The following is a 25,196-nucleotide window of genomic DNA, read 5'->3' as shown; positions in this document are numbered from 1 at the left end:
AGGAGACCGTCAGTGATAAAGCGTCGCGGTAAGGGGACCGTCGGTGATAAAGCGTCGCGGTAAGGGGACCGTCGGTGATAAAGCGTCGCGGTAAGGGGACCGTCGGTGATAAAGCGTCGCGGTAAGGGGACCGTCGGTGATAAAGCGTCGCAGTGAGGGGACCATCGGTGATAAAGCGTCGCAGTGAGGGGACCGTCGGTGATAAAGCGTCGCAGTGAGGGGACTGTCGGTGATAAAGCGTCGCAGTAAGGGGACCGTCGGTGATAAAGCATCACAGTAAGGGGACCGTCGCAGATAAAGCGTCGCAGTGAGGGGACCGTCGGTGATAAAGCGTCGCAGTGAGGGGACCGTCGGTGATAAAGCGTCGCAGTGAGGGGACCGTCGGTGATAAAGCGTCGCAGTGAGGGGACCGTCGGTGATAAAGCGTCGCAGTGAGGGAACCGTCGGTGATAAAGCGTCGCGGTAAGAGGACCGTCGGTGATAAAGCGTCGCGGTAAGAGGACCGTCGGTGATAAAGCGTCGCGGTAAGGGGACCGTCGGTGATAAAGCATCGCGGTAAGGGGACCGTCGGTGATAAAGCGTCGCAGTGAGGAGACCGTCGGTGATAAAGCTTCGCAGTAAGGGGACCGTCGGTGATAAAGCGTCGCAGTAAGGGGACCGTCGGTGATAAAGCGTCGCAGTAAGGGGACCGTCGGTGATAAAGCGTCGCGGTAAGGAAACCGTCAGTGAAAAAGCGTCGCAGTAAGGGGACCGTCGGTGATAAAGCGTCGCAGTAAGGGGGCCGTCGGTGATAAAGCTTCGCAGTAAGGGGGCCGTCGGTGATAAAGCTTCGCAGTGAGGGGACCGTCGGTGATAAAGCGTCGCAGTGAGGGGACCGTCGGTGATAAAGCGTCGCAGTAAGGGGGCCGTCGGTGATAAAGCGTCGCAGTGAGGGGACCGTCGGTGATAAAGCGTCGCAGTGAGGGGACCGTCGGTGATAAAGCTTCGCAGTGAGGGGACCGTCGGTGATAAAGCTTCGCAGTGAGGGGATCGTCGGTGATAAAGCTTCGCAGTGAGGGGACCGTCGGTGATAAAGCTTCGCGGTAAGGGGACCGTCGGTGATAAAGCGTCGCGGTAAGGGGACCGTCGGTGATAAAGCGTCGCAGTGAGGGGACCGTCGGTGATAAAGCGTCGCGGTAAGGGGACCGTCGGTGATAAAGCGTCGCGGTAAGGGGACCGTCGGTGATAAAGCGTCGCGGTAAGGGGACCGTCGGTGATAAAGCGTCGCGGTAAGGAAACCGTCAGTGAAAAAGCGTCGCAGTAAGGGGACCGTCGGTGATAAAGCGTCGCAGTAAGGGGACCGTCGGTGATAAAGCGTCGCAGTAAGGGGGCCGTCGGTGATAAAGCTTCGCAGTGAGGGGGCCGTCGGTGATAAAGCTTCGCAGTGAGGGGACCGTCGGTGATAAAGCGTCGCAGTAAGGGGGCCGTCGGTGATAAAGCTTCGCAGTGAGGGGGCCGTCGGTGATAAAGCGTCGCAGTGAGGGGACCGTCGGTGATAAAGCTTCGCAGTGAGGGGACCGTCAGTGATAAAGCGTCGCAGTAAGGGGACCGTCGGTGATTAAGCTTCGCAGTAAGGAAACCGTCAGTGATAAAGCGTCGCAGTGAGGGGACCGTCGGTGATAAAGCGTCGCGGTGAGGGGACCGTCGGTGATAAAGCGTCGCGGTGAGGGGACCGTCGGTGATAAAGCGTCGCGGTGAGGGGACCGTCGGTGATAAAGCGTCGCGGTGAGGGGACCGTCGGTGATAAAGCGTCGCGGTGAGGGGACCGTCGGTGATAAAGCGTCGCGGTGAGGGGACCGTCGGTGATAAAGCGTCGCGGTGAGGGGACCGTCGGTGATAAAGCGTCGCGGTGAGGGGACCGTCAGTGATAAAGCGTCGCGGTGAGGGGACCGTCAGTGATAAAGCGTCGCGGTGAGGGGACCGTCAGTGATAAAGCGTCGCGGTGAGGGGACCGTCAGTGATAAAGCGTCGCGGTGAGGGGACCGTCAGTGATAAAGCGTCGCGGTGAGGGGACCGTCAGTGATAAAGCGTCGCGGTGAGGGGACCGTCGGTGATAATGCGTCGCGGTGAGGGGACCGTCGGTGATAAAGCGTCGCGGTGAGGGGACCGTCGGTGATAAAGCGTCGCGGTGAGGGGACCGTCGGTGATAAAGCGTCGCGGTGAGGGGACCGTCGGTGATAAAGCGTCGCGGTGAGGGGACCGTCGGTGATAAAGCGTCGCGGTGAGGGGACCGTCGGTGATAAAGCGTCGCGGTGAGGGGACCGTCAGTGATAAAGCGTCGCGGTGAGGGGACCGTCAGTGATAAAGCGTCGCGGTGACGGGACCGTCAGTGATAAAGCGTCGCGGTGAGGGGACCGTCAGTGATAAAGCGTCGCGGTGAGGGGACCGTCAGTGATAAAGCGTCGCGGTGAGGGGACCGTCAGTGATAAAGCATTGTGAACATCTGACACAATTGTATTGTGAATCGGTGTGGAAAATGCTGCAACTGGCGGCTAATAAATGGCCTGAAGATGATAGAAAACGCATGAGAGAAGAGAGCGGCTGGAGAGAATGACACAAAGTCTAATATCTCTAACGCCGGAAGTCAAAAGGATGATCGAAGCGTCCGGAATGAGACTGCAACGAAGAGGAATAGAAACATGGCCGCCATTAGACAAGCACATGAGTCAGTATGAGGGATGAGACCTCCACACGGATCCTCACAGAAATCACCTGACCTCACCACAGAAAGAGCGGGAAACCAGGCTGTAGCAGCGAGAACCAGTGATGGTCATGTGACCCGAGGGGCGGAGCTTAGCTGTGGAGAGTGGAGGTTGTGACTGAAGGACCTGTGATGACGTCACTGTTATGCGACCGCTGCCAGAGCTCGGCAGTGAGGTAGGTTGTGGCTAAAGCTTGTGTGAGGATGTTTTACTGGTTATGTCATCACAGGTCCTTCAACCATCACAGCCTAAGAGTTGGTCACATGGGTGTGATGTCATCACAGGTCCTTTAGCTCCCTTGGAAATAGCTCCTTCAGCTGTCTGGTTCTCTCTGTTATCAGCCAGCGGGTGACTTCTGGTTTTCTGTGGTAAGATGGGAGTAGCAGATGATTTCTGTGCTGGCCTCTTCATGAGGAGTCTGCTGGCGGTTCCGCCGGTCACTAGATGACTCCCAGTTGGAATCTGCAGTATTTGGCGCTCAGGTTCGCACTTCATACGGATCAGATTTTGTAGTCGTTGTAGGTGTGGATCTAGCCGATGACAGCGGGTGACCCCAGCGCAGCTCCGAGGCTCAGCCATGACTGTGGCCTTGTTGGGTTCCCCCCCAGATTGTTGTCTTCTTGCGCCCGTGTTTTCTGCACGCAGGTCCGGTGTTTTTAGGTGTCATTAGGAGTTCACTAAGTAAATCCGCGTGTGAACGAGGCCTCGGTGTCAGATCGGTCCTACGCCAGCTGCCACATTAACCGCTGTGTGAACGAGGCCTCGGTGTCAGATCGGTCCTACGCCGGCTGCCACATTAACTGCCGTGTGAACGAGGCCTCGGTGTCAGATCGGTCCTCCGCCGGCTGCCACATTAACCGCCGTGTGAACGAGGCCTCAGTGTCAGATCGGTCCTACGCCAGCTGCCACATTAACTGCCCTGTGAACGAGGCCTCGGGGTCAGATCGGTCCTACGCCAGCTGCCACATTAACCGCCATGTGAACGAGGCCTCGGTGTCAGATCGGTCCTACGCCGGCTGCCACATTAACTGCCGTGTGAACGAGGCCTCAGTGTCAGATCGGTCCTACGCCGGCTGCCACATTAACCGCCATGTGAACGAGGCCTCGGTGTCAGATCGGTCCTACGCCAGTTGCCACATTAACCGCCGTGTGAACGAGGCCTCGGTGTCAGATCGGTCCTCCGCCCGCTGCCACATTAACCGCCGTGTGAACGAGGCCTCGGTGTCAGATCGGTCCTACGCCAGCTGCCACATTAACCGCCGTGTGAACGAGGCCTCGGTGTCAGATCGGTCCTACGCCGGCTGCCACATTAACTGCCCGGTGAACGAGGCCTCGGTGTCAGATCGGTCCCACGCCGGCTGCCACATTAACCTCCATGTGAACAAGGCCTCGGTGTCAGATCGGTCCTACGCCGGCTGCCACATTAACTGCCCGGTGAACGAGGCCTCGGTGTCAGATCGGTCCTACGCCGGCTGCCACATTAACCGCCGTGTGAACGAGGCCTCGGTGTCAGATCGGTCCCACGCCGGCTGCCACATTAACCGCCGTGTGAACGAGGCCTCGGTGTCAGATCGGTCCTACGCCGACTGCCACATTAACCGCCGTGTGAACGAGGCCTCGGTGTGAGATCGGTCCTACGCCAGCTGTAACCGCCGTGTGAACGAGGCCTCGGTGTCAGATCGGTCCTACGCCGGCTGCCACATTAACCGCCGTGTGAACGAGGCCTCGGTGTCAGATCGGTCCTACGCCGGCTGCCACATTAACCGCCCTGTGAACGAGGCCTCGGTGTCAGATCGGTCCTACGCCGGCTGCCACATTAACCGCCGTGTGAACGAGGCCTCGGTGTCAGATCGGTCCTACGCCAGCTGCCACATTAACTACCCTGGTACGCAGTCAGGCAGCCGTATATTTGGCGGTCGTGCCGTTGGTGTATCCATGTAGAGCGCTGGGCCCGCCGCACTATCAGGCGGTACACACATGTCCTGTTTATATCCATATCACAGAGGATAGTAGGACACGCGGTGTGCTGTCTGCGTGGATTGTACGCCACAAGCACTGGTGTCTGCGCTGCCGATGTGAGTTGTACCCCGGATTCTCGGACGCAGCTCACATACGACCGTCTGTGTTCAGCCGTAAAGTGACAGATGGTGTCACATTTTACTGATGTGGATCTGACACTTGATGCATTGCCGAACTCCAAGGCCGAACCTCACACGTTTGTCGCAGATTTACATGAGGAGCTAATATATTTTTTCCTGACACTGGATTTTCGAAATAGATTCTGTTGAAAATACATCATGTGATTTTTATATTCCGATGCAGACGGTATAAATGTGCAGCGCCCCCCAGGCTCCTCCTTGTATCTGACCTCACACGCTGGGGGTTATACTTACTGACCATCAGCTGACCAGTTAGATCGTGGAGGAGGCTGGGGCTGCGCAGCGACTGTCGCCACCAGTGATAATGGAGAAGGATTTGTATTGAATTCTTTCTGTATATGATGAAGTTGGTGATCCGCCGGCGCACCGCACTCCTCAGCTGGGGAGCCCCTCCCAGACATTCGGCTGCCACCGACAGTAGTGAAGGAGGTAAACTGCCGGCATCTGTGATCTCCTGCCAGGCCGGCTGTATGTCACGCCCACTGCGGACGGCATGGGAACCGCTCCTGAGTCTGCGCCGTCCTCGTGGCGTACATTCACAGTACTTTTCAGCAGCATCGTAAATGTGCAGCTCAGGAAGAGGTTAAAAGCGATCCTCCAGGACTTTCACTATTCATCACTTCTGTTCAGCCAGGGTCATCAGTAGATCATCGGGGGGAGGTTCACTACTCAGCACCCCCACTGATCAGCTAATCCCTGCAGACAGTGATGGAAGCAGATAGCCATAGCGATCCTAAGCGAAGTGTCTGAGAACCCCTCTAAGGGCCCTTTTACATGGAACGAAATGTCGGGCAAACGATGCCAGACAAAGCAAGCTAGTGAAGCTTGCTCCTGTGCTCTTAAGGCCCTTTTACACGAGAAAATTATCGTTAAGAGTTGTTCAGAACCCCGCGCTTCCACAAGGTTTTCCACCACAGATGTAACATAAAGGGGTATTCCCACCCAGGGCGTATCCACAGGATATACTGTATATGTATGATAGATGGGGACCACCACTGGGACCGGTACCCCTTTACAGAACTGAGGTCTTCTGACTGCCGGGGGAAACAGCTGCTGCATTACAGCAGAGAATGAATGGAGAGGTGACCACACGTCCACGGCTCTCCAGTCACTGCTATAAGAGCTACAGGAATAGCGGAGCCCCCCAGAGGCGAAACCCCCATCTATCAGCCATGTGTGGGGCATCCTGTGAGACCCCCATCTGTCAGCCATGTGTGGGGCATCCTGTGGATGGGAATCCTCCTCTAATCCATGGGTTGATAGAGAACCTGCATCTCTCAGCGCTCTATAAGTGACTTCTGTATGTCCCCTATGATGTCCCCTGTATGATTACAGCCGCTCCTCTCTTCATAAAGGTTCCCGCAGGACAAGATCCTCCACATCATCCTGTTGTCTCCTACTGAATGACCACCAAGGATGGATAAGGAGCGGAATGAGATTACCGAGATCCTACTGAACGCCGCCTTGGAGATCATCTACCTGCTGACCGGAGAGGTGAACGGCTCTAGGTTTTTATCGGTAAGTAGGCACATTGTAATAAGGAGAAAAGGACCAGGAAAATAGAAGATGATGGCAGGTGGAGAGCACATGGACCATCTAGTCTGATACCTATATAGAGACATAGAAGATGACAGCAGGGGGAGAGCACATGGTCCATCTAGTCTGATATCTATATAGAGACATAGAAGATGATGGCAGGAGGAGAACACATGGTCCATCTAGTCTGATATCTATATAGAGACATAGAAGATGATGGCAGGAGGAGAGCACATGGTCCATCTAGACTGATATCTATATAGATGACATAGAAGATGATGGCAGGGGGAGAGCACATGGTCCATCTAGTCTGATATCCATATAGAGACATAGAGGATGATGGCAGGAGGAGAGCACATGGTCCATCTAGTCTGATATCCATATAGAGACTTAGAAGATGATGGCAGGAGGAGAGCACATGGTCCATCTAGCCTGATATCTATATAGAGACATAGAAGATGATGGCAGGGGGAGAGCACATGGTCCATCTAGTCTGATATCTATATAGAGACATAGAAGATGATGGCAGGGGGAGAGCACATGGTCCATCTAGTCTGATATCTATATAGAGACATAGAAGATGATGGCAGGGGGAGAGCACATGGTCCATCTAGTCTGATATCTATATAGAGACATAGAAGATGATGGCAGGGGGAGAGCACATGGTCCATCCATATTGACTTCTATATAGAGACATAGATAATGACAGTAGTAGGGAAGTCATAATATTACGTGTTTTGTCACCGATTACTAGTTATGGGAGATGATTTAAGGATTTATTCTGATTACTAGATTTGGAGTCGGTGAAGAGTTTTTCTCCTGAGTGTCTCATCATCCACAGGATTACACTGCAGTGAAGACATCGAGTGACTCTGTGACTCCCATCATCCACCTCCAGGAGTCAGGAGGATGGAGCCGGACCCCGAGCCCCATCACAGAGCCTCCCCCGCACCTCCTGACCAATAAGGAGAAGATCCTAGAGCTCACCAAGAAGATGACGGAGCTGCTGACCGGAGAGGTGACGCTGCGGGGAATGTGGGGGACACTATACAGTAACAGGAGGGTCTGGGTGATGACTGTATATTGTGTTGTCAGGTTCCTATAAGGTGTCAGGATGTCACCGTCTATTTCTCCATGGAGGAGTGGGAGTATATAGGAGGACACTGGGATCTGTACAAGGACGTCGTGATGGAGGACCACCGGCAAAGTACATCAGCAGGTAAAAAGAGACTGATATATTTGTAAGTAGTCCTGTTGCCCCTTACTGTAGGTACGGTCTAGCACTGGCAGCCACGTTGAAGCTTTAATACCATCATGTACGATGTATATAGATGTGCCTGCAATGACATGTAATATAGGAGCTCCCTGATTTCTGGCTCCATTCACATCACATCAAAGCCTTATGACTACCATGTAGGTCATACATTCCCGTAGAGCTCCGTTCACATGACAGATGCTAAACGTGTTTCCTATTGGCATCTGTTGTGCTGGTAGAGTAGACGACCCCATACTATGCAGAGGTGTCCCCCAATACAGTATGCTATGGCCTGTATGCTTCTCAGCATGGAGGGTAATGGGCAATGTATGTGACTAAGAATGTAGAGCGCCATCAGCGGAGATCAGAGCTTCTACATGGGGGAACCCTCCTGACATTCCTCCGACGTGGTATGAACAAATACTTCTATTCATAGCGAGACTCCAACATATCGGCCTCCAGTAGTTCTTCCCTTCGTGTCTCGGGGGCTCCAGTTGCTCTGGAAGCAGCAGCATGTTATACGTGACTGGAGGAGAAGCTGGATTTACTGTGCAATTCACGCCAGACCAGTACCATCTCTGTCTGCTGGGAGGACAGTGTGATTATCATGATGAACCGTCATCTTCCTTATGCCTTCATCATCTGTAATGTGATGGGAGTTTTTCTCTCCACCTATAAAGAGATTGTGTGGTACAGTCCATGCAGTTTCATCACACAGGAAGTGCTGATGTCCGAACTAGTGACTCCTGGAGAGAACAGAGAGACAAGTGATCTCATTGTGAGCATCTGGGAAGTCCATGAACCCCGGAAGAGAAGAATTCCAAAAAGTTTCAGATATTGAGAAATAACAAGGTCATACAAGCCAACCTATATACACTGGGGGGCTAACTACACAGTGATGGAAAAAAAATCAGCATAGCGGCCCTTTAAGAGTCGTGACTACCAGAGGAAGCCAGTGCACGTTTGCTGCCGCTACAAGGTGATCTCATTACAATGATGGTGATAGATAGCAGCAATAATATGGAGGAAGGCAGGTAAAATCCGCTGAGGTAGGGAGCCGAAGCAGATCGCTAGGACCCCTGCCTAGTGGCTGGCGCTGGTAATTGCAGGCACAGCTTTCATTAAAATCAGTGAGAGCTGCGCCTGCCGTTATCAGCCCTGTTCACCGGGGCGCAGCGATCCGCTTCTACTGCCCTCTGCGTCCCATCGGTAACAGCGGGTGCCGGAACAGCTGATCAGTAGAGTTCTGAGTAATCAACTGTCTGGAGGCCATTAATAAAAGCGCTTGGAAAACCCCTTTAGAGGACCCGTCCCTTCCACCTGTTCACATGTTTATTTTGTAGAGACCCCAGAATCGACGTTTTACAAACCCGGACTTACTAAAAGCCGCCCATCCTGCTGTCTAACTCCCCCGACTTTCCTGAGGGACTCCGGCAGGCACTTCTGGTTTTCATCCTCCGGACAGGATGGGAGATCTCACAGATTCCTGCAGGATCCCGCGCCCGGATTATATAAAGACCGCGGTACCTGTTACTGTGATAGGGCCGTTCTCACACAGCGGATGGAGGCGTAGTGTGTTACTGCGTGCAGAGCTGCGCTTCTGTGCGTATTTGCCTGCGATTCACTGCGTATTTGTGTGCAGACACGTACGGCGATGTTACATGTTTTTCCCTTCCCGGTGGCATAGTAACCTGCATATAAAGCGCGGTACAACTCGTGTAATCGCCGATTTATGGTTTACGCACCGCATTCATTTCAATAGGCAATTTAGTGCATGAAATCTGCAGTAAAACACCGATAATAGGAGCTGCTGCAGGCAGTGGTGCGTGCGTTCATACAGCGCAAAAACGTTGGTGTGAGAAGCCCCATTCACATAAACAGAGGTTGGTACTGCGTACTTTGCATGAGCGTGTAATACGGAACAAAACAACACTTTGTGTGAGAGCGCCTACAGCTGGAATCTGACAGATAGGGATTAATAATAGAGATGAGCGAGCGTACTCGGTTCGGGTGTTTTTGCACTCGAGCACCGCTTTTTCCGAGTAACTGACTACTCGGATGAAAAGATTTAAGGGGTGCCGGGGATGAGCGGGGGGTTGCAGAGGGGAGTGGGGGGGAGAGAGAGAGAGAGCTCCCCCCTGTTCCCCTCTGCAACCCCCCGCTCACCCCCGGCGCCCCCCGAAATCTTTTCATCCGAGTAGTCAGTTACTTAGAAAAAGCGGTGCTCGAGTTCAAAAACACCCGAACCGAGTACGCTCGCTCATCTCTAATTAAGAACTGTCCATGGCGAGACTCTTCTGTTCCCCAAGCGTGTCAACGAGCATTGGGTGTCCATGACCCTGTTGTCAGGCGACTCCTTCTCCTTCCTTGGGCTACTTTTCATAGGTACTCATCACTACACACCAGAAACCTCCCACCCCTCCAATCTTAGCGGCACAGGGCACGTCACCACTGCGTCCAACGGGGTGCCGGGACCCTTGTGCAGGCGGTGAGGAGCACAACGTCATCTAATCCTGATGGATAACCCTGGAAGTGATGAGAGAAGTTTCTGATACCTATATATACAGGAGCTCATGTGTTCCGTCACTGTGTGTCTCCACAGATGGAGCCAGTAGGAGAAATCCCCCGGAGAGACGACCCTGTCTGTATCCACAGGACTGTCCAGAGGAAGACCCCGATGTCCCGGAGAACCAGCAGGTAGATGGCTGTAAAGTCTCACCAGAATATGAGACTAAAGTAATTACACCCGAGTGCATCTCACGTTTTCTTGTCTCTTTAGGGTAAAAATCTGATATATAAAAGGTTGCTTCATAGATGTTGAGGGTCTGTTTTGGTGATTGTTAGATTCTTTGCCCTCCGCACTGTTGTACTGAATTATTACATATGACAAATCAGAGGGAAGATCACACCAATAGTAACATGAAGGCAGAAGAGCGGGTGATGGGCGATCACCCCTGTAAGAGTGAAGTGGAGGAGGAGACTCCAGTAGATGTTACTGCAGGTATGTAATAATTAACTTAGAATAATGTTATCTCTTTCTTTTCTTTTCCTTCTGGTTGGATTGGTCAGTACCTAGTAGACTAAAAGTATCAAATTGGTGGGGGTCCAACATGTGGAACCTCACCAAACATCTGTATGACAGAACCACTGTGCACTAGTACCAGCACAGCTCCGTGCAGAGGCCTGGGATAGTCCTGCTCAGTCCCGCTCAGTCCTGCTCAGTCCCGTTCACTTTCTGGATACAATTCTGGTTGCTGCACATTTTTGAGCTCAAACACTAGATGTCTGAAGCGGGTGTGTCAGGAAGCGAAGATGGCGGGACTTGAACCCTGATCTGTTCCGTTGTGAAAGCTTTGAGTAACCATCGTGGCACTCAAAGCTTTGTAGTTCTTCACGTTCTCTAGTGGTGCGCTTAATGCAGGGGCGTACCTAAAAGCTGAGGGGCCTGGGTGCAAAAGTTCAGCGCGAGTCACCCCCACCCCCATCCCCTTCCCCCGTACCCATACCTAAACCGTACTGCATACAGCTGCAAAACAAATTTATTTACATGATCTGGCCCCTTGGCGTAATCTTTGTAAACATGACTCATTTACTGCATTACATGAACATTTGTTTGTAGCCCTGTAGGCCACTCTCTCGCGCACACATCGCTTTTTACCACTATTAGAGTGGCGTCCCAATCGCCATACTACCCACGGTACAACGCTCTTGTTGATTTTAATTGGGTTACTCATACCTGCGCTCATACGTGGTGTTTCTAACACCGCGTTTTTTGAGAGCTGTCTGTTTAATTTTTGCGTTTTTGCATTTTTGTAATGCACCTCCCCACCCATCACAATGATTGGGTGCATTAAAAAGTGCTATCAAACTCTGTACCATATGTTCAAAAACGGCTGTTCAAAATTGCAGTAAAAATGCCACGATTTTGAGCTGCATTTCTGAACACGTATGAGAGTGGCCTCGGTGTGTTTATGGTTTTTGTTGAACTTTTGAACCACAGTTAAGAAAAACACATGAAAAAACTGCATGCGATATTCAAAGACCTGATACGTTTTTAAGAAACTGCACACACTATTAAAAACCGCATGTGTTTTGGATGCATTATTTAATTGTGTGTAATTATATACAGGGAGATATAGAACTTAAACCAGCAATGGATGGATATACATACTGATAGTTGATAGATGGATGGATATTAGAGAGATAGATAGATATGAGAGAGTTAGATAGATGAGATAGATAGAAGACAGAGAGCTAGATGAGAGAGAGAAATATAGATAAGAGAGATAGATGAGAGAGAGCAAGATAAACAGAGAGAGAGATGAGAGAAATAGTTATGAGATAGATGGGATAGAGAGAGAGCTAGATGAGATAGACAGATAAATAGATAGGTAGATGAGCGAGATAGATATATAGATGAGAGCTTTAGATAGATGAGAGAGACCGATAGATATGAGAGAGAGAGAGATACATACCAGACCACTTCTCTGTGTGAGGAGAGCAGCAGGGTGATGACACCACCCTGCTCAGCTCCCTGCCTTGCAGTGCCATCTGCCTTCCTCCCCCTCCTTCTTCGGCTGGTCGCTCTGTCTGCCGCACTACAGCAATAATACGGTTGGCTGTCCGGGAATGCACTGCATGTTCACTTGTATAGGGTGGAGGGCAGCATCTGGGCCCCCTCAGCAAAGGGGTCAGGTTGCCATTGCGACTCCTGGCGGTACGCCTATGGCTTCATGCATCCTTGGATTAATTATTGATTCTACCTATTCTGTGGTCAATCACTGTTGTTTTTGCGCAGTTCACATCCTCAGCCTTGGACTTCCTGTGCCTGATTATTCTGGCTTGTCCAATCCATCGTGCTCATCCCTATTCTGATCCCCAATCTTTGCGTACTGAATTCTGTGTCTAACTGATTGTGGCTGATCTGCAATCCCTTTTGTACCAAACTCTGCCTATATCTGAATAAAGCTCACTCCACCATTGGATTCCAACCCCAAGAACCAACGTTGTTACGTAATACTCAGGCCAATAGGGAATCCGGTGGGGCAGCATCTGCTTTGTCTCCGCATGCTTTCCAGATCTCGGAATTTCATAAGCTTATTATCATCCTTTGGGGACAAAAAGTCAGATCCAAGTAAATGAATTAGTTGTAGAAGTGCAGGACTTGTAAAATACATCTCGGATACGTTGAATTCCTCTACCTGAAAAAGCTTGGGGACAAAGACATTTGTACCATGGGGTTCTCAACCACTAGGGGATGATTTTTCTTCCACTCATGCCTCTCAGTTCCCAATTGATAGATATCTAGGACATGGCTTCATGAAGCCGCTGGTACGTGGTGGTGAAGTGTTACTGAGCGACTTCTCAGTGGCCTGTTGGGGCCGTCTGGCCACAGACTGACAGTCACCCAGAATTTATTTTATGGTGCCTTACGGAGGTAACAGGTTCCCTTTAAATTCCTGGAGAGGCATACTTCTTTTTTCTACTTTATTAGGAGGATGTGGATTAAGGTTTTAAGGAAAATGGCAGTATCGTGAACACCAGCGTTCTCGGCATGTTAGATAGGATCCAACAATTACAGGGATTGACTTATTCCACTCCTTCACTCCTACATTCATTGCAAATTGGAACATAAGTCCTGCATGCCTCAAAAATATCTGCTGCCACCACTAACTGTTTTACTGCAAGGCAAGTCAGCCACCTAGACTCTGCTCACTGACTGGATGCAGACCCTTTTGGCTCTCCAGCAGCCAAAATGAGAGCACTTATCGTGGCCTGTTGGGCAAGGACTTGACTAATAAACCTATAAAACCTTATTACCACAAGTATCAGAGCTTACAAAAAGAGGATCACTTACAAAGAAAGGAACATGCAATATTCACAAGATGGTTCTGAAAATAAAAGGAATTAAAATAAATACCAGTTCCTATGAATTGCATCAGTTTGAAGCTGGGTTACGGGGAGACAAGTGGGGGTAAATGGACAGTTCCTGCATCCACATGCAGTCCCCTGGAATTCTAATACATGAACTTTGATCTACATTACCATGTCCCAGTCACATTTCTGACCTCCCACTTGTGGCATCAGGGATAGGCAGGCTGATGGTTTGCATAAAACTCTATGACTAATACTAGAAATCTGACCAATGAAGTTGACAAACTGAAAGTAATAATGTCTGAGGAAAACTACGACATAGTGGGAATAACTGAGACCTGGTTGGATGAAAGTTGTGACTGGGTGGTGAAACTACAGGGCTACAGTTCATAAGGGATCGTAAAAACTGGAAAAAGGGGAAAGGGTTGTCTTTATGAATAATCCTTTTTAAAGCCCACACTAGGGGATGATTATATGTGAGGGAAATGAACCTGTGGAGTCTCTGAGTACAAATACCTGGAGGAAAAAATAAATAAAAAATCCTCATTATGGTTTTCCATAGGCCACCAAATAACAGAAGCCACAGAAAATCTATTACTGATGAACATAGATGAAATAGCAAAATTACAATGAGGTCATCATTATGGGGAACTTTAACTATCCGGATATAAACTGGGAAGCTGAAACCTGCAGATCTCATTATGGTAGCAAGTTTATGTCAATAACTAAAGATAATTACCTTACCCAACTTGTACAGGACCGACTAGAGGGATGGCCATTTTGAATTGAATATTAATCAGCAGACCTGACAGAATAACGGGTGCAGGGTGGGGGACACCTGGATAATACTGACCATAATATGATAAATTTTCACTGGTCTTTCAAAGGGGAGTTTTATCGGAGAGCTACGAAAATACTAAACTTTAGAAGGCAAAGTTTGATTAGCTTAGAGATGTTCTTAACCTTGTAGACTGCAACAATGCCCTCAGAAAGAAGACTACAGACAATAAATGGGAAATGTTTAAAAACCTTTTAAAAACCTGCTGTGCATACTATTAAGTCCTGCCCATGCAAGTTTTAATACACTAACACTAATAGATGCACAATATACTGCTAAAGTACTGAAGTATATTGTGCAAGAGATCAGGTGATCACAAGATCCAATGCCTTATGGGTACTAACAAAGCAATACTAAAATAAATTGAGTGAAGTTTTTCAAAATATATCTGCACTCTGAGGCCGCTTCATCAGCTCCACTTTCTCATTACTTGATAGGACCTTCTTCTCCTTTAGAAGAGCCTGAATTATTGGTGAAAATGATACAGAAACATACCAGAAACCTCTATTCCAGATTCTGATCAATAATCTCACACTCTGGCTATTCTAGTACATCCTAAAGGTCGTCTATTATAAGTCTGGAATCACACATGCAGTTTTTGATGTAGATTTTTGAGCCAAAATCAAGGATTGATTAAAAAATAAGGCAAACTATAAAGAAAGGACTTACAGTGCTCCTTCTTGCTGGATCCATTTCTGACTTTAACGCAAAAAATACCTGTACCTCAACCTTCATCATAAACTGTGTGTTTGCAGTCTAATAAGAATGTTATATATTTGTTACTTTGTTGTAAAAAAAAAAATCACTGAATCTATTTTTAATCCTAACAGAAAATAACTTCGAGGGAAACTTCACATCATTGGAAGATGAAGATATCACCCAGCTCTCTTCAGGAGAGAAGCCATATTCATGTGCACAATGTGGGAAATGTTTTGCTGTGAAATCAACTCTTGTTAGACATGAGAGACTTCACACAGGAGAAAAGCCATATTCATGTCCAGAATGTGGGAAATGTTTCACAGAGAAATCACTTCTTGTTGCTCATGAGAGAATTCACACAGGAGAGAAGCCATATTCATGTTCAGAATGTGGGAAATGCTTTGCAGGAAAATCAAATCTTGTTGCACATCAGAGAAGTCACACAGGACAGAAGCCTTATTCATGTTCAGAATGTGGGAAATGTTTCACTCAAAAATCAAGTCTTGCAAAACATCAGAGCAGTCACACAGGAGAGAAGCCATTTTCATGTTCAGAATGTGGGAAATGTTTCACTCTTAAATCAAGTCTTGTTATACACGAGAGAAGTCACACCGGGGAAAAGCCGTATTCATGTTCAGAATGTGGGAAATATTTCACTCATAAATCAAGTCTTGTTATACACAATAGAAATCACACTGGGGAGAAGCCATATTCATGTTCGGAATGTGGGAAATGGTTTACGTATAAATCAACTCTTGTTACACATAAGAAAATTCACACAGGAGTGAAGCCGTATTCATGTTCAGAATGTGGGAAATGTTTTATGCACAGAGGCAATCTTAAGCGTCATTATCAGAATAGTCACACAGCAGAGAAGTAATTCTGATCTTCTAAATGTGAAAGCTTTTTTTTTTTTTTTTTTTATTGAAATTTTGAAAGTCATGAGAGAAGTTACACGGAAGAATTTGGATTTTTATTTGAAGCATGGGAAACGTTATAAGAGCAAAAATATTTTTAATAGATATGATTATTCACAGACATTACAGCCAATAAAAGGGCTTATTTTATGGACAGAAGACAAATTCTATTTCCCTCAGGTCATTTGTGATCAAGATCCACGGAGGAAAAGTATTGTAGATAAGGAAGAAAAGGAAAGCCATGTTTATTAAAGGGGTTCTGACATGGAAAAAAATGTTTTTACTTACCTTGCCTGGCCAAGAACGATCGCCAGACATGTCCCCTCCATCCGGGATCCGCTTCTGTGGCTTCTTGAAGCAGAGCAGGAGCAGTCAAAATGACCGCTTCCTGCTCTGCTCCGTCCATCAGCCACTTCTGGGGTGAACGGACGGCCCGCCCACAGCAAGCACGTCACAAGCAGTGCTTGCTGTGGGCGGCCTGTCCGTCCTAGCTGAAATCCCGAGTGCTGTGCATGCGCAGTGGAGAGACGGCCTGTCCTGACTCCTGTCAGAGGGTACCTCTCTTCTGCGCACGCGCGGATTGCCGGAGGGGGGGGCGGCACGTCGGAGGAAGAAGAAGAGCCTGCTGGTAGATGACCCCACTGCACAACACCTGCATAAAAGGTAAGTGTAAGATTTTTATTCTTTAGCAGCCATTAATCGTGGGTTCCCTGTGTCAATTAGGCAGACCAGGGAACAATGGCTGCTAAAGCATAAAAATCTGATTTGTGTCAGCAGTGACACTGCACTCACACTGTAGGAGAATATAGAGGGGGAAGTAAGGACACCCCATATGAATGCTCATCATTTAAAATATGTGGACCATCATCATTTGATCCTCATGGAGAGCCTTGTGTAGAGCTAAGGAAACAGAATGCAGTCCTAAGCTATCATTCATGACCTGAAGGTTGGGAGTTCAATCCTCGCAGGGTTCAGGTATCCGGCTCAAGGTCGACTCGGACTTCAATCCTTCTGAGGTCGGTTAAATAAGTACCCAGCTTGGTGGAGGGTAATAATTTAATTACTTGAAAGCGCTGTGGAATAAGTTGGCGCTATACAAATACCAAGATTTATTTCTTTATTTTATCTTCAGGAAGGTTGTATTTTGTATACACAAGACTGTTGTCACTGGACCAAGAACTATATTATATGTTATATATGATAAACAATACAGGTATGGTCATAGAGGGGAGGTATATCTCTTCTAGCCTGCTGGCTGATTTAGTCAGGTAAGCCAGTAGATGGATACATAAGGAGCAGCTAAACAGGCTAGTAGCTGCTCTACCCAGGGAACAAAGAAAACTGGTTATTATTTTGTAAGTGGGCAGAGAGAAGCCCCCCAGAGAGTAGAGAGGAATCTACTTTCTATTAGTGTTGGACAGCTCAGGCTTTTCTTTTGCTTCTGAGTTATTTTTATTTTTTGTTTATTTGCAACTGTACTAATAGAGCCGGCTATGTATACTGGCTGCCGATTGGTTGGTGTTCAGATGCATGGCCTTTGACTCCAAGCTAATACACTGTTTGCACCAATCAATATGAAAATTGTCAATTGCTAACATTGTTGAATCATTCACACTTTTGCTAGTAAATATTATTGGCTATTATTGAAGTTATGATACATTGATGTTTTAAGCGAATGCAACTTGGCACCTAGTGATTGATTACTGTTTGTTATACTTCTGAATGAATAATAATAGCCAATAGCAAGAGTTAGGTACATTTTTCTAAAGGAAACCTGTCAGCTCCTATGAGCACCATAAGCTAAAGTTACGGACTCCCTTAAGAGTCCAAGGGTATGATTTTTTTTTTATATTCGCCTATCTCCCTGTTCACTGGCTGCAAAGCTACTGCTAGGTGTATGCAGCATGCTGGCGCAAGTGCTGAAAGTGTCTGCTGTATACACTGAGTGGTGGATTTACGGGTTGACAACAGAGGCTCACACCCCCAGAACCAGCACCCTCTATTCTGTGAGTCAAAACTTTAGTGTATGGGGCATATATGAGCTGGCAGGTTCCCTTTAACCTGTTAGTGACTACCAATAACCCTTTTTATAGCAGTCACTAATGAGTTTTCTTCTGATGCATGCGCCTTTTTACAGCTCAGAAGCCTGGCAAGATGTCCTGTGCCAGCAGAAACGCAGCTGTCAAAAGTCAGCTAGGCTCCTCCACTAACATCCAACTCTGATCTCTTCAGTTTAAGCCTGTAGTTGCCATGGTCAGTGCGACTCTTCTATCTGCCCATCCGCATGCTAAACTGTTAGGGAGAGCAGGGGGACCACGACTGATGCCGCCTCTGTGACCGATTTTTCACAGGTCAACTACTTTTAGCGCACTCGCCGCTACCAATTGTCACAGCAGAGCATCAATCCATAACATAACTCTAGTGGGGTTGTAAGTACAGAATCATTAGAATACAGGTGGATTTGTACCCAGCTTTCCCAGTTCAAATCACCTCCTGGTCAGTCTAATTTCTACAGCACTCTACAATAGCCATATACACTCATTTCCACCATTAGCTTGTATGTGACCGGTAAGCTGGAACCCAGACTATGAATTATGAACACAGTTATCGAAGTTACGGATCATTTTAAAACGGACAGGGCTTGACTAATAAATTGCAGATTGATTCTAAAAAAAGATTAGCAGTGCTAAATATCTATATGTATACAAAAATATACAGAAAAGGATGTTAGAATGGAGATAAGGTTAAAAGCATCCACAACAGGCAGTATTTTAAAATAAAGCAAGGAGAAAATAAAGAAAGATGCAAGATTTGGGATATTCGCCATGTTTCTCATTCATGCTGAGTCACGGAAGCAAATGTGAAAGCCTTATGCAATAACGTATCTCCGAAGTTTGACAACTTGTTCTCTATGAGCCCCTGGTTCTTAAAGGTTTCCCCAGAACACACCTCCCCTGTTGTGAGGGAGAGGATGTCAGTTCAGCTTTCCTAGTGTCCTGAACAGCAGATGATTGATTTTGCATCAATCCTTATACCACAGTCGCATTTTCCCCAGTGTTCTCAATCACCAATGGTACGAGACAGGGATGTCCGTTCTCACCCACCTTTTTTGTTCTATCAATGGAGACTATTACTATCTATTAAAGGTTTGAAAGCAGGTAGATCTAGAAGTCAATGACCTACTCTTTTCAGTAGGTCATCTACCCTTGTCACCTCTTCTCGTGACATCTCTTCACCTTTCCTACTAAACATCACTAACTGTCTGTCCGCTGTCTCTAACACTATGTCCTCTCTCTACCTAAAACTAAACCTCTCAAAAACTGACCTACTGGTGTTTCCACCCTCTACTAATCGACCTCATCCTAACATCTCCATCTCAGTGTGTGGCACCACCATAACTCCCAGAGAGCACGCCCGCTGCCTTGGGGTCATATTCTACTCTCGTGTGGCGCAGAGTGTAAGCTCTCACTCACGACCTGAAGGTTGCAAGTTCAAACCCTGAATGGTTCAGGTAGCCGGCTCAAGGTCGACTCAGCCTTCCATCCTTCCGAGGTCGGTAAAATGAGTACCCAGCTTGGTGGGGGTGACGTGGCTTCAGCCAATCACACTATTCAATGACATCATTGAATGGGTGTGATTGCTAACACACGTGCGCCTTCAGCCAATCACAGTCATTCAATGATGTCATTGAATAGTGTGATTGGCTGACGGCGTGTGCATTAGCTTTCTGGAGGCGGGGATTTCAAGCCCCGCATTCAGAAAGCAATGCTCTGCCGGGGACCAGGAGGGAGCGACAGCCTGCCGGAGCGCGACAGAATGCCGGGGGAGGTGAGCAATGATTTTTTTTTTTGTATTACCGGCGTATAAGACGACCCCCGACTTCAGAGCAGATTTTTCGGGGTTCAAAAGTCGTCTTATACGCCGGTATATATGGTATTTGATCTCTCCTTTACCCCCCACATCCAATCTGTGGCCTGAACATATCAGCTGCACCTCAAGAACATTGCAAGAATCTGCCCATGCTAAAAATTCTCATTATTGCCCTCATCCACTCTTGCCTCGATTATTGCAACTCGCTGTTGATTGGCCTCCCCTGCTCCAGACTCTCCCCCCTCTAATCTATCCTGAATGCAGCAGCCAGGCTCATCTTCCTCTCCAGCCGCTACTTGGACGCCTCTGCCCTGTGCCGGTCACTGCACTGGCTGCCCGTCAAACACAGAATTCAATTTAAACTCACCACCATCATCCATAAAGCTCTCCATAGCATTGCGCCGCCCTACATTGCCTCCCTCATCTCAATCCATCACCCAGCCCGGGCCCTACACTCTGCTAATGAAATCAGACTGAGTGCCACATTAATTTGAACCTCTCATTTCCGCCTGCAAGACTTCTCCAGAGCAGCACCGGCCCTCTGGAACGTGCTACCCAAAACTATACACGCAATCCCTGATTTACAAAACTTCAGGCGTGCTCTAAAAACGCACCTCTTCAGGGAGGCATACCATACACCCTTAAAAAAACCCTCTGTACTCTACCTGATGACATGCTCCCTGTCCTAGTGACTGCAACCCCTGCTACCCAACATCAACCGCCATCAGCAGTCACACCGATTCAGCCACCATACAGCTTAATGTCTGACCATTGTTTATGTGCATAGCATCCCACACTCTCCACCCTGCCATATTGTGCACATCTCCAGCCTGTCCAACTTCAGAGTTAATTTTAGTAAATCAGAGATTTTGAAAATAACATTAAAGGAATCCGAGCTTACTAATATCCAGGCCTCTTCTCCCTTACTCTGGACCACTGTTTCAATCAAGTACCTGGGATTCACATCACCAAAAACCTCCCTGCCTTGTTTTGGTTCAGTTATGCTCCTATGTTGACTGAGATTGATCGCTTATTGAAAACATTTGATCTGCCATTGATATCCTGGATGGGAAGGAGGATCTTCCTAAACAGTTACATATTGCCTAAAATTCTGTAGCTGTTACAAATGGTTCTCAATGCACTCCCTCGTCCTTCTCTAAATCCATACGCAATTAATTCACAAAGTATCTCTGAAAGCATAACAAATCACAGTGCACAGCATTCTTGTTAGAGATAACTGGTGGCCTTGGGCTTTATGACATCTGACGCTATTATACCACTAGCCACTTAAAAAGCTGTAATGGCCCTTTCCCTCTAAGAATCATGAGATAAATACACTAGTGGAGGAATTGTGTGGTTTGTTATTTCTAAGAGATATTAGACCATCCAACCATGAATAGTATAAAATGTCTCATTTCGGCCCACTGTTAAGTGGCACTTACAAAGTTTGTAATTCCAAACCATCTGATTTGTCCCTTAGTCCGTCCCCAGTACTTCCAGTGGGACTCTTCCCACTTTATACTCCAGGTTATGATGTGTGATGGGACTCCATGAGTGCAGTGGGTCCGAAAAATGTCTTCAGACCCTTTCACTTTTTGTTACATTTTCTTTTGTTGTGGCCTTGAGTAAATTTAAAAAAATCTAGTTATTCCCCCTCATTCTGCACTTAAAGGGGTTGTCCCGCGCCGAAACGTTTTTTTTTTTTTTCAACCCCCCCCTCCCGTTCGGCGCGAGACAACCCCGATGCAGGGACTGAAAAAAAGAACAGCACAGCGCTTACCTGAATCCCCGTGCTCCGGTGACTTCTATACTTACCGGTGAAGATGGCCGCCGGGATCCTCTACCTCCGTGGACCGCAGCTCTTCTGTGCGGTCCATTGCCGATTCCAGCCTCCTGATTGGCTGGAATCGGCACGTGACGGGGCGGAGCTACACGGAGCTACACGGAGCCCCATAGAGAACAGGAGAAGACCTGGACTGCGCAAGCGCGTCTAATTTGGCCATTAGGCCATTTTAGATGGCGAAAATTAGACGGCAACCATGGAGACGAGGACGCCAGCAGCGGAGCAGGTAAGTGAAAAACTTTTTATAACTTCTGTATGGCTCATAATTAATGCACAATGTACATTACAAAGTGCATTAATATGGCCATACAGAAGTGTATAGACCCACTTGCTGCCGCGGGACAACCCCTTTAATGTCCGATAATGACAAAGTGACAATAGAATGTTATAAATCTTTGTAAATTAAAAAAAAAATTAAAAACTAACATTTTGCAGTGACATAAGTATTCACACCCTGTACTCAGCACCTTTGGCAGTGATTCCAGTCTCTAGTCTTCTTGGTTATGATGCCATAAGGTTTTCACCCCTGGATTTGGGGATTTTCTTCCCTCTGTTAGGTTGCATGGAAGCAGTCTGTGGACAGCTATTTTCAGGTCTTTTCAGAGATGTTCCATGGGGTTCAAGTTAGGGCTCTGGCTGGGCCACTCAAGGACATTCACAGAGTTGTACCTAAACCACTCTTGTGTTGTCTTGGCTGTGTGCTTAGGGTCATTGGTCAGAAACGCTCTTTTCTCCTTAGGGAGAGCAACTATATACTATAAATAAGTGAGGAGACTCAAATGGCCACGCACGCTCCTCTGGGTAATATGCAAATAAGGGAGATGGAATAAATCCTCCACAGTGCCACCTACTGAAAGGCAGCATTCCTTCGAGTCAAAGTGGGACTTTTTATACAAGTCTTGCTACAATGACTGGGAATCAAAAGCAAAGCCAGACCCCATGTACATACAGCTGTTTCCGGGTTATTGCCCATCATCAGTGTACAGTAGGAGTCTGGCTTTTGCTAGTGAGAGGCCAGGGACAGGGGTCAGAAACGCTCTTTTCTCCTTAGGGAGAGCAACTATATACTATAAATAAGTGAGGAGACTCAAATGGCCACGCACGCTCCTCTGGGTAATATGCAAATAAGGGAGATGGAATAAATCCTCCACAGTGCCACCTACTGAAAGGCAGCATTCCTTCGAGTCAAAGTGGGACTGTCCCTGGCCTCTCACTAGCAAAAGCCAGACTCCTACTGTACACTGATGATGGGCAATAACCCGGAAACAGCTGTATGTACATGGGGTCTGGCTTTGCTTTTGATTCCCAGTCATTGTAGCAAGACTTGTATAAAAAGTCCAACTTTGACTCGAAGGAATGCTGCCTTTCAGTAGGTGGCACTGTGGAGGATTTATTCCATCTCCCTTATTTGCTTAGGGTCATTGTCTTGCTGGAAAGTGAACCTTCTGCCCATTCCGTAGATCCCTTGAGCTCTAGATCAGGTTTTCACTATCCCTGTACTTTACTCCATTCAGCTTTCCATCAACCCAGACTGGTCACCCTGTCCCCCAGCATAAGGCTGCCACCACCAGGCTTCACTATAGGGATGGTATTAGACAGGTGATGAGCAGCTAGGTACTGGTTTCCTCCAAACAAAACGCTTAGAGGCCAAAACCTTTCATCTTAGTGCCATCAGAGCAGAAAATCTTGTTTCTCGCAGTCTGAGGGTCCTTTTGGTGCTTTTTGGTAAACTTCAAGCAGTTTTCATGTGCCTTACTGATAAGAGGATTCTTTTTGCTGACTTCACCATAAAGCCCAGATTGGTGGAAGCTGCAGTGATGGTTGACCACCTGGAAGATTCTCCCATCTGCACACAGGATCTTTGGAGCCCAGCCAGACTGACCATTGGGTTCTTGGTCGCGTCACTTACCAAGGCCCTTCTCCCCCTTAGTTGTTGGGTTGGCAGCTCTAGGAAGAGTCCTGGTTGTTCTTCCATGTAAAAATTATGGAGGCCACTGGGTTCTTGGGAAGTTTCAGTGCAGTAGAAATTTTTATGTAGCCTTCTCTATATCTATGCCTCCACACAATCCTGTCTCTGAGCTTTGTAGGCAGTTCTTTCCTCTTCATGGCTTAGTTTTGGCATAGTGAGCTGTGAAACCTCATATAGACACTGGGGAGGGGAGGTCTGTTATGTCCAATCAGCTGAATTTACCACATGTGACTCCAATCATGGTGTGGAAACATCTGACAGATGATCAAGAAAAATGCGAGAGCCAAATTATAAGTGTCATACCAAAGGGTGTCAATTCTTATGTCAATGTAAAATGAGAGTTTTCCACTAACACAGATTTCTAGCATTTTGTTGTCACTATCATTATGTGGTATTAAGTACAGAATGAGGGGAAACACAAGGCCACAACATAACAAAATGTAAAAAAGGGAAAAGGTTTGAAGAGTATTTGGACTCACCGTACCTATAATGTTCAGGAGTTTCTTGGAGATAGAAAAATCCCCGATGAACCTACCTTTTTTTCCTAAGAGGTACTTGGCCTGATTGCATTTTTTCAACATTTTAGTGTTGCTTGCTCGATCCTTGAATTTATTTAGCAGTAATAGGCCCTATCTGAGTTTGAAATCCCTCTCGGTCTAGGAAAATCATGAACTTGTTTGAGCAGATCCCCTTATCTCCTCTCCTCCTTAGGTTTGTCATCAACAGACTGTGCACCACAGCACATACTAATGTTCTCACATGGGCTCTTGTGTTGTTTTCGCTTTTGGGAGAACAGCTTCAAACTATCGAGCAGATGGTATAACACTCCTGAGCGCTTATTGTAGTGACCTCAAAAGGGCCCTACTTAATGGTGACACTGTTTTGAGGTAGGTCAGACACTCTTCTGGACCATAAATGGTTAAGCACAGGTTCGTGCCCAGTAACAGGATTAGGCGCAATCTGCCTGGCAACCAGCCTATTTTCATTAGCCAGCAGTCCTGATTCTCATTGGCCAGTCTCCACTAAGAGAAGAATTTTAGGATTAGATAGCAGACAGTTGTGTGACAAATGAGAGGGAGCCTGTGATTGGAGGAGAGAGCAATGGGAAAGTCCTGCATGGGAAGTCAGTTAAATAGTCCATTGGAGGAGTCTAATTAGCCAGTGCATGGAGAGCAGAGCAGATGTGCGTGAGGAGAGTTAGTGAGAGCAGCGGTGAGGAGAAGACGGTGAGTGGACAGTGGAAAAATCCCACAGCCAGAGAGCAGCTGTGCAGGAAGGAAGTGGAGGAGCGCTTCTTCCAGACAGAGTCCACAGTGAGCCTGTAACTGAGAGGTAAAGCCCCCAAAAACCTGAGGCCAGGTATAGTCACCTGAGGTGAGTGAGTCAGTGCAATGTCAAGCGCCTAGTTCTGACAGAAGTATTACTGTGGAAGCCGGTGCCATAGTCAATACTACCACAGAAAACCTGTTAATAAAGGCTGTGACCTCACAGCCAT

At 47.7% G+C, this 25,196-nt stretch overlaps 1 protein-coding gene across 1 annotated transcript; it reads left to right on the top strand.

The window, feature by feature from the left end:
- The first annotated feature begins 7,526 nt into the window (after nucleotides 1-7,526).
- LOC136627296 (zinc finger protein OZF-like) lies at nucleotides 7,527-17,519 on the top strand. The gene is made up of 4 exons (XM_066602286.1): nucleotides 7,527-7,655; nucleotides 10,294-10,427; nucleotides 10,587-10,692; nucleotides 15,234-17,519. Exons 1-4 carry the CDS (start codon nucleotides 7,571-7,573, stop codon nucleotides 15,980-15,982), a joined length of 1,074 nt encoding a protein of 357 aa, XP_066458383.1. The 5' UTR covers nucleotides 7,527-7,570; the 3' UTR covers nucleotides 15,983-17,519.
- Nucleotides 17,520-25,196: the final 7,677 nt, after the last annotated feature.

Source organism: Eleutherodactylus coqui, chromosome 5 (assembly GCF_035609145.1).
Source record: "Eleutherodactylus coqui strain aEleCoq1 chromosome 5, aEleCoq1.hap1, whole genome shotgun sequence".
Taxonomy (NCBI): domain Eukaryota; kingdom Metazoa; phylum Chordata; class Amphibia; order Anura; family Eleutherodactylidae; genus Eleutherodactylus; species Eleutherodactylus coqui.
The sequence above is the reverse complement of the archived record's forward strand: the minus strand, read 5'-3'. Positions and strand labels throughout refer to the sequence as shown.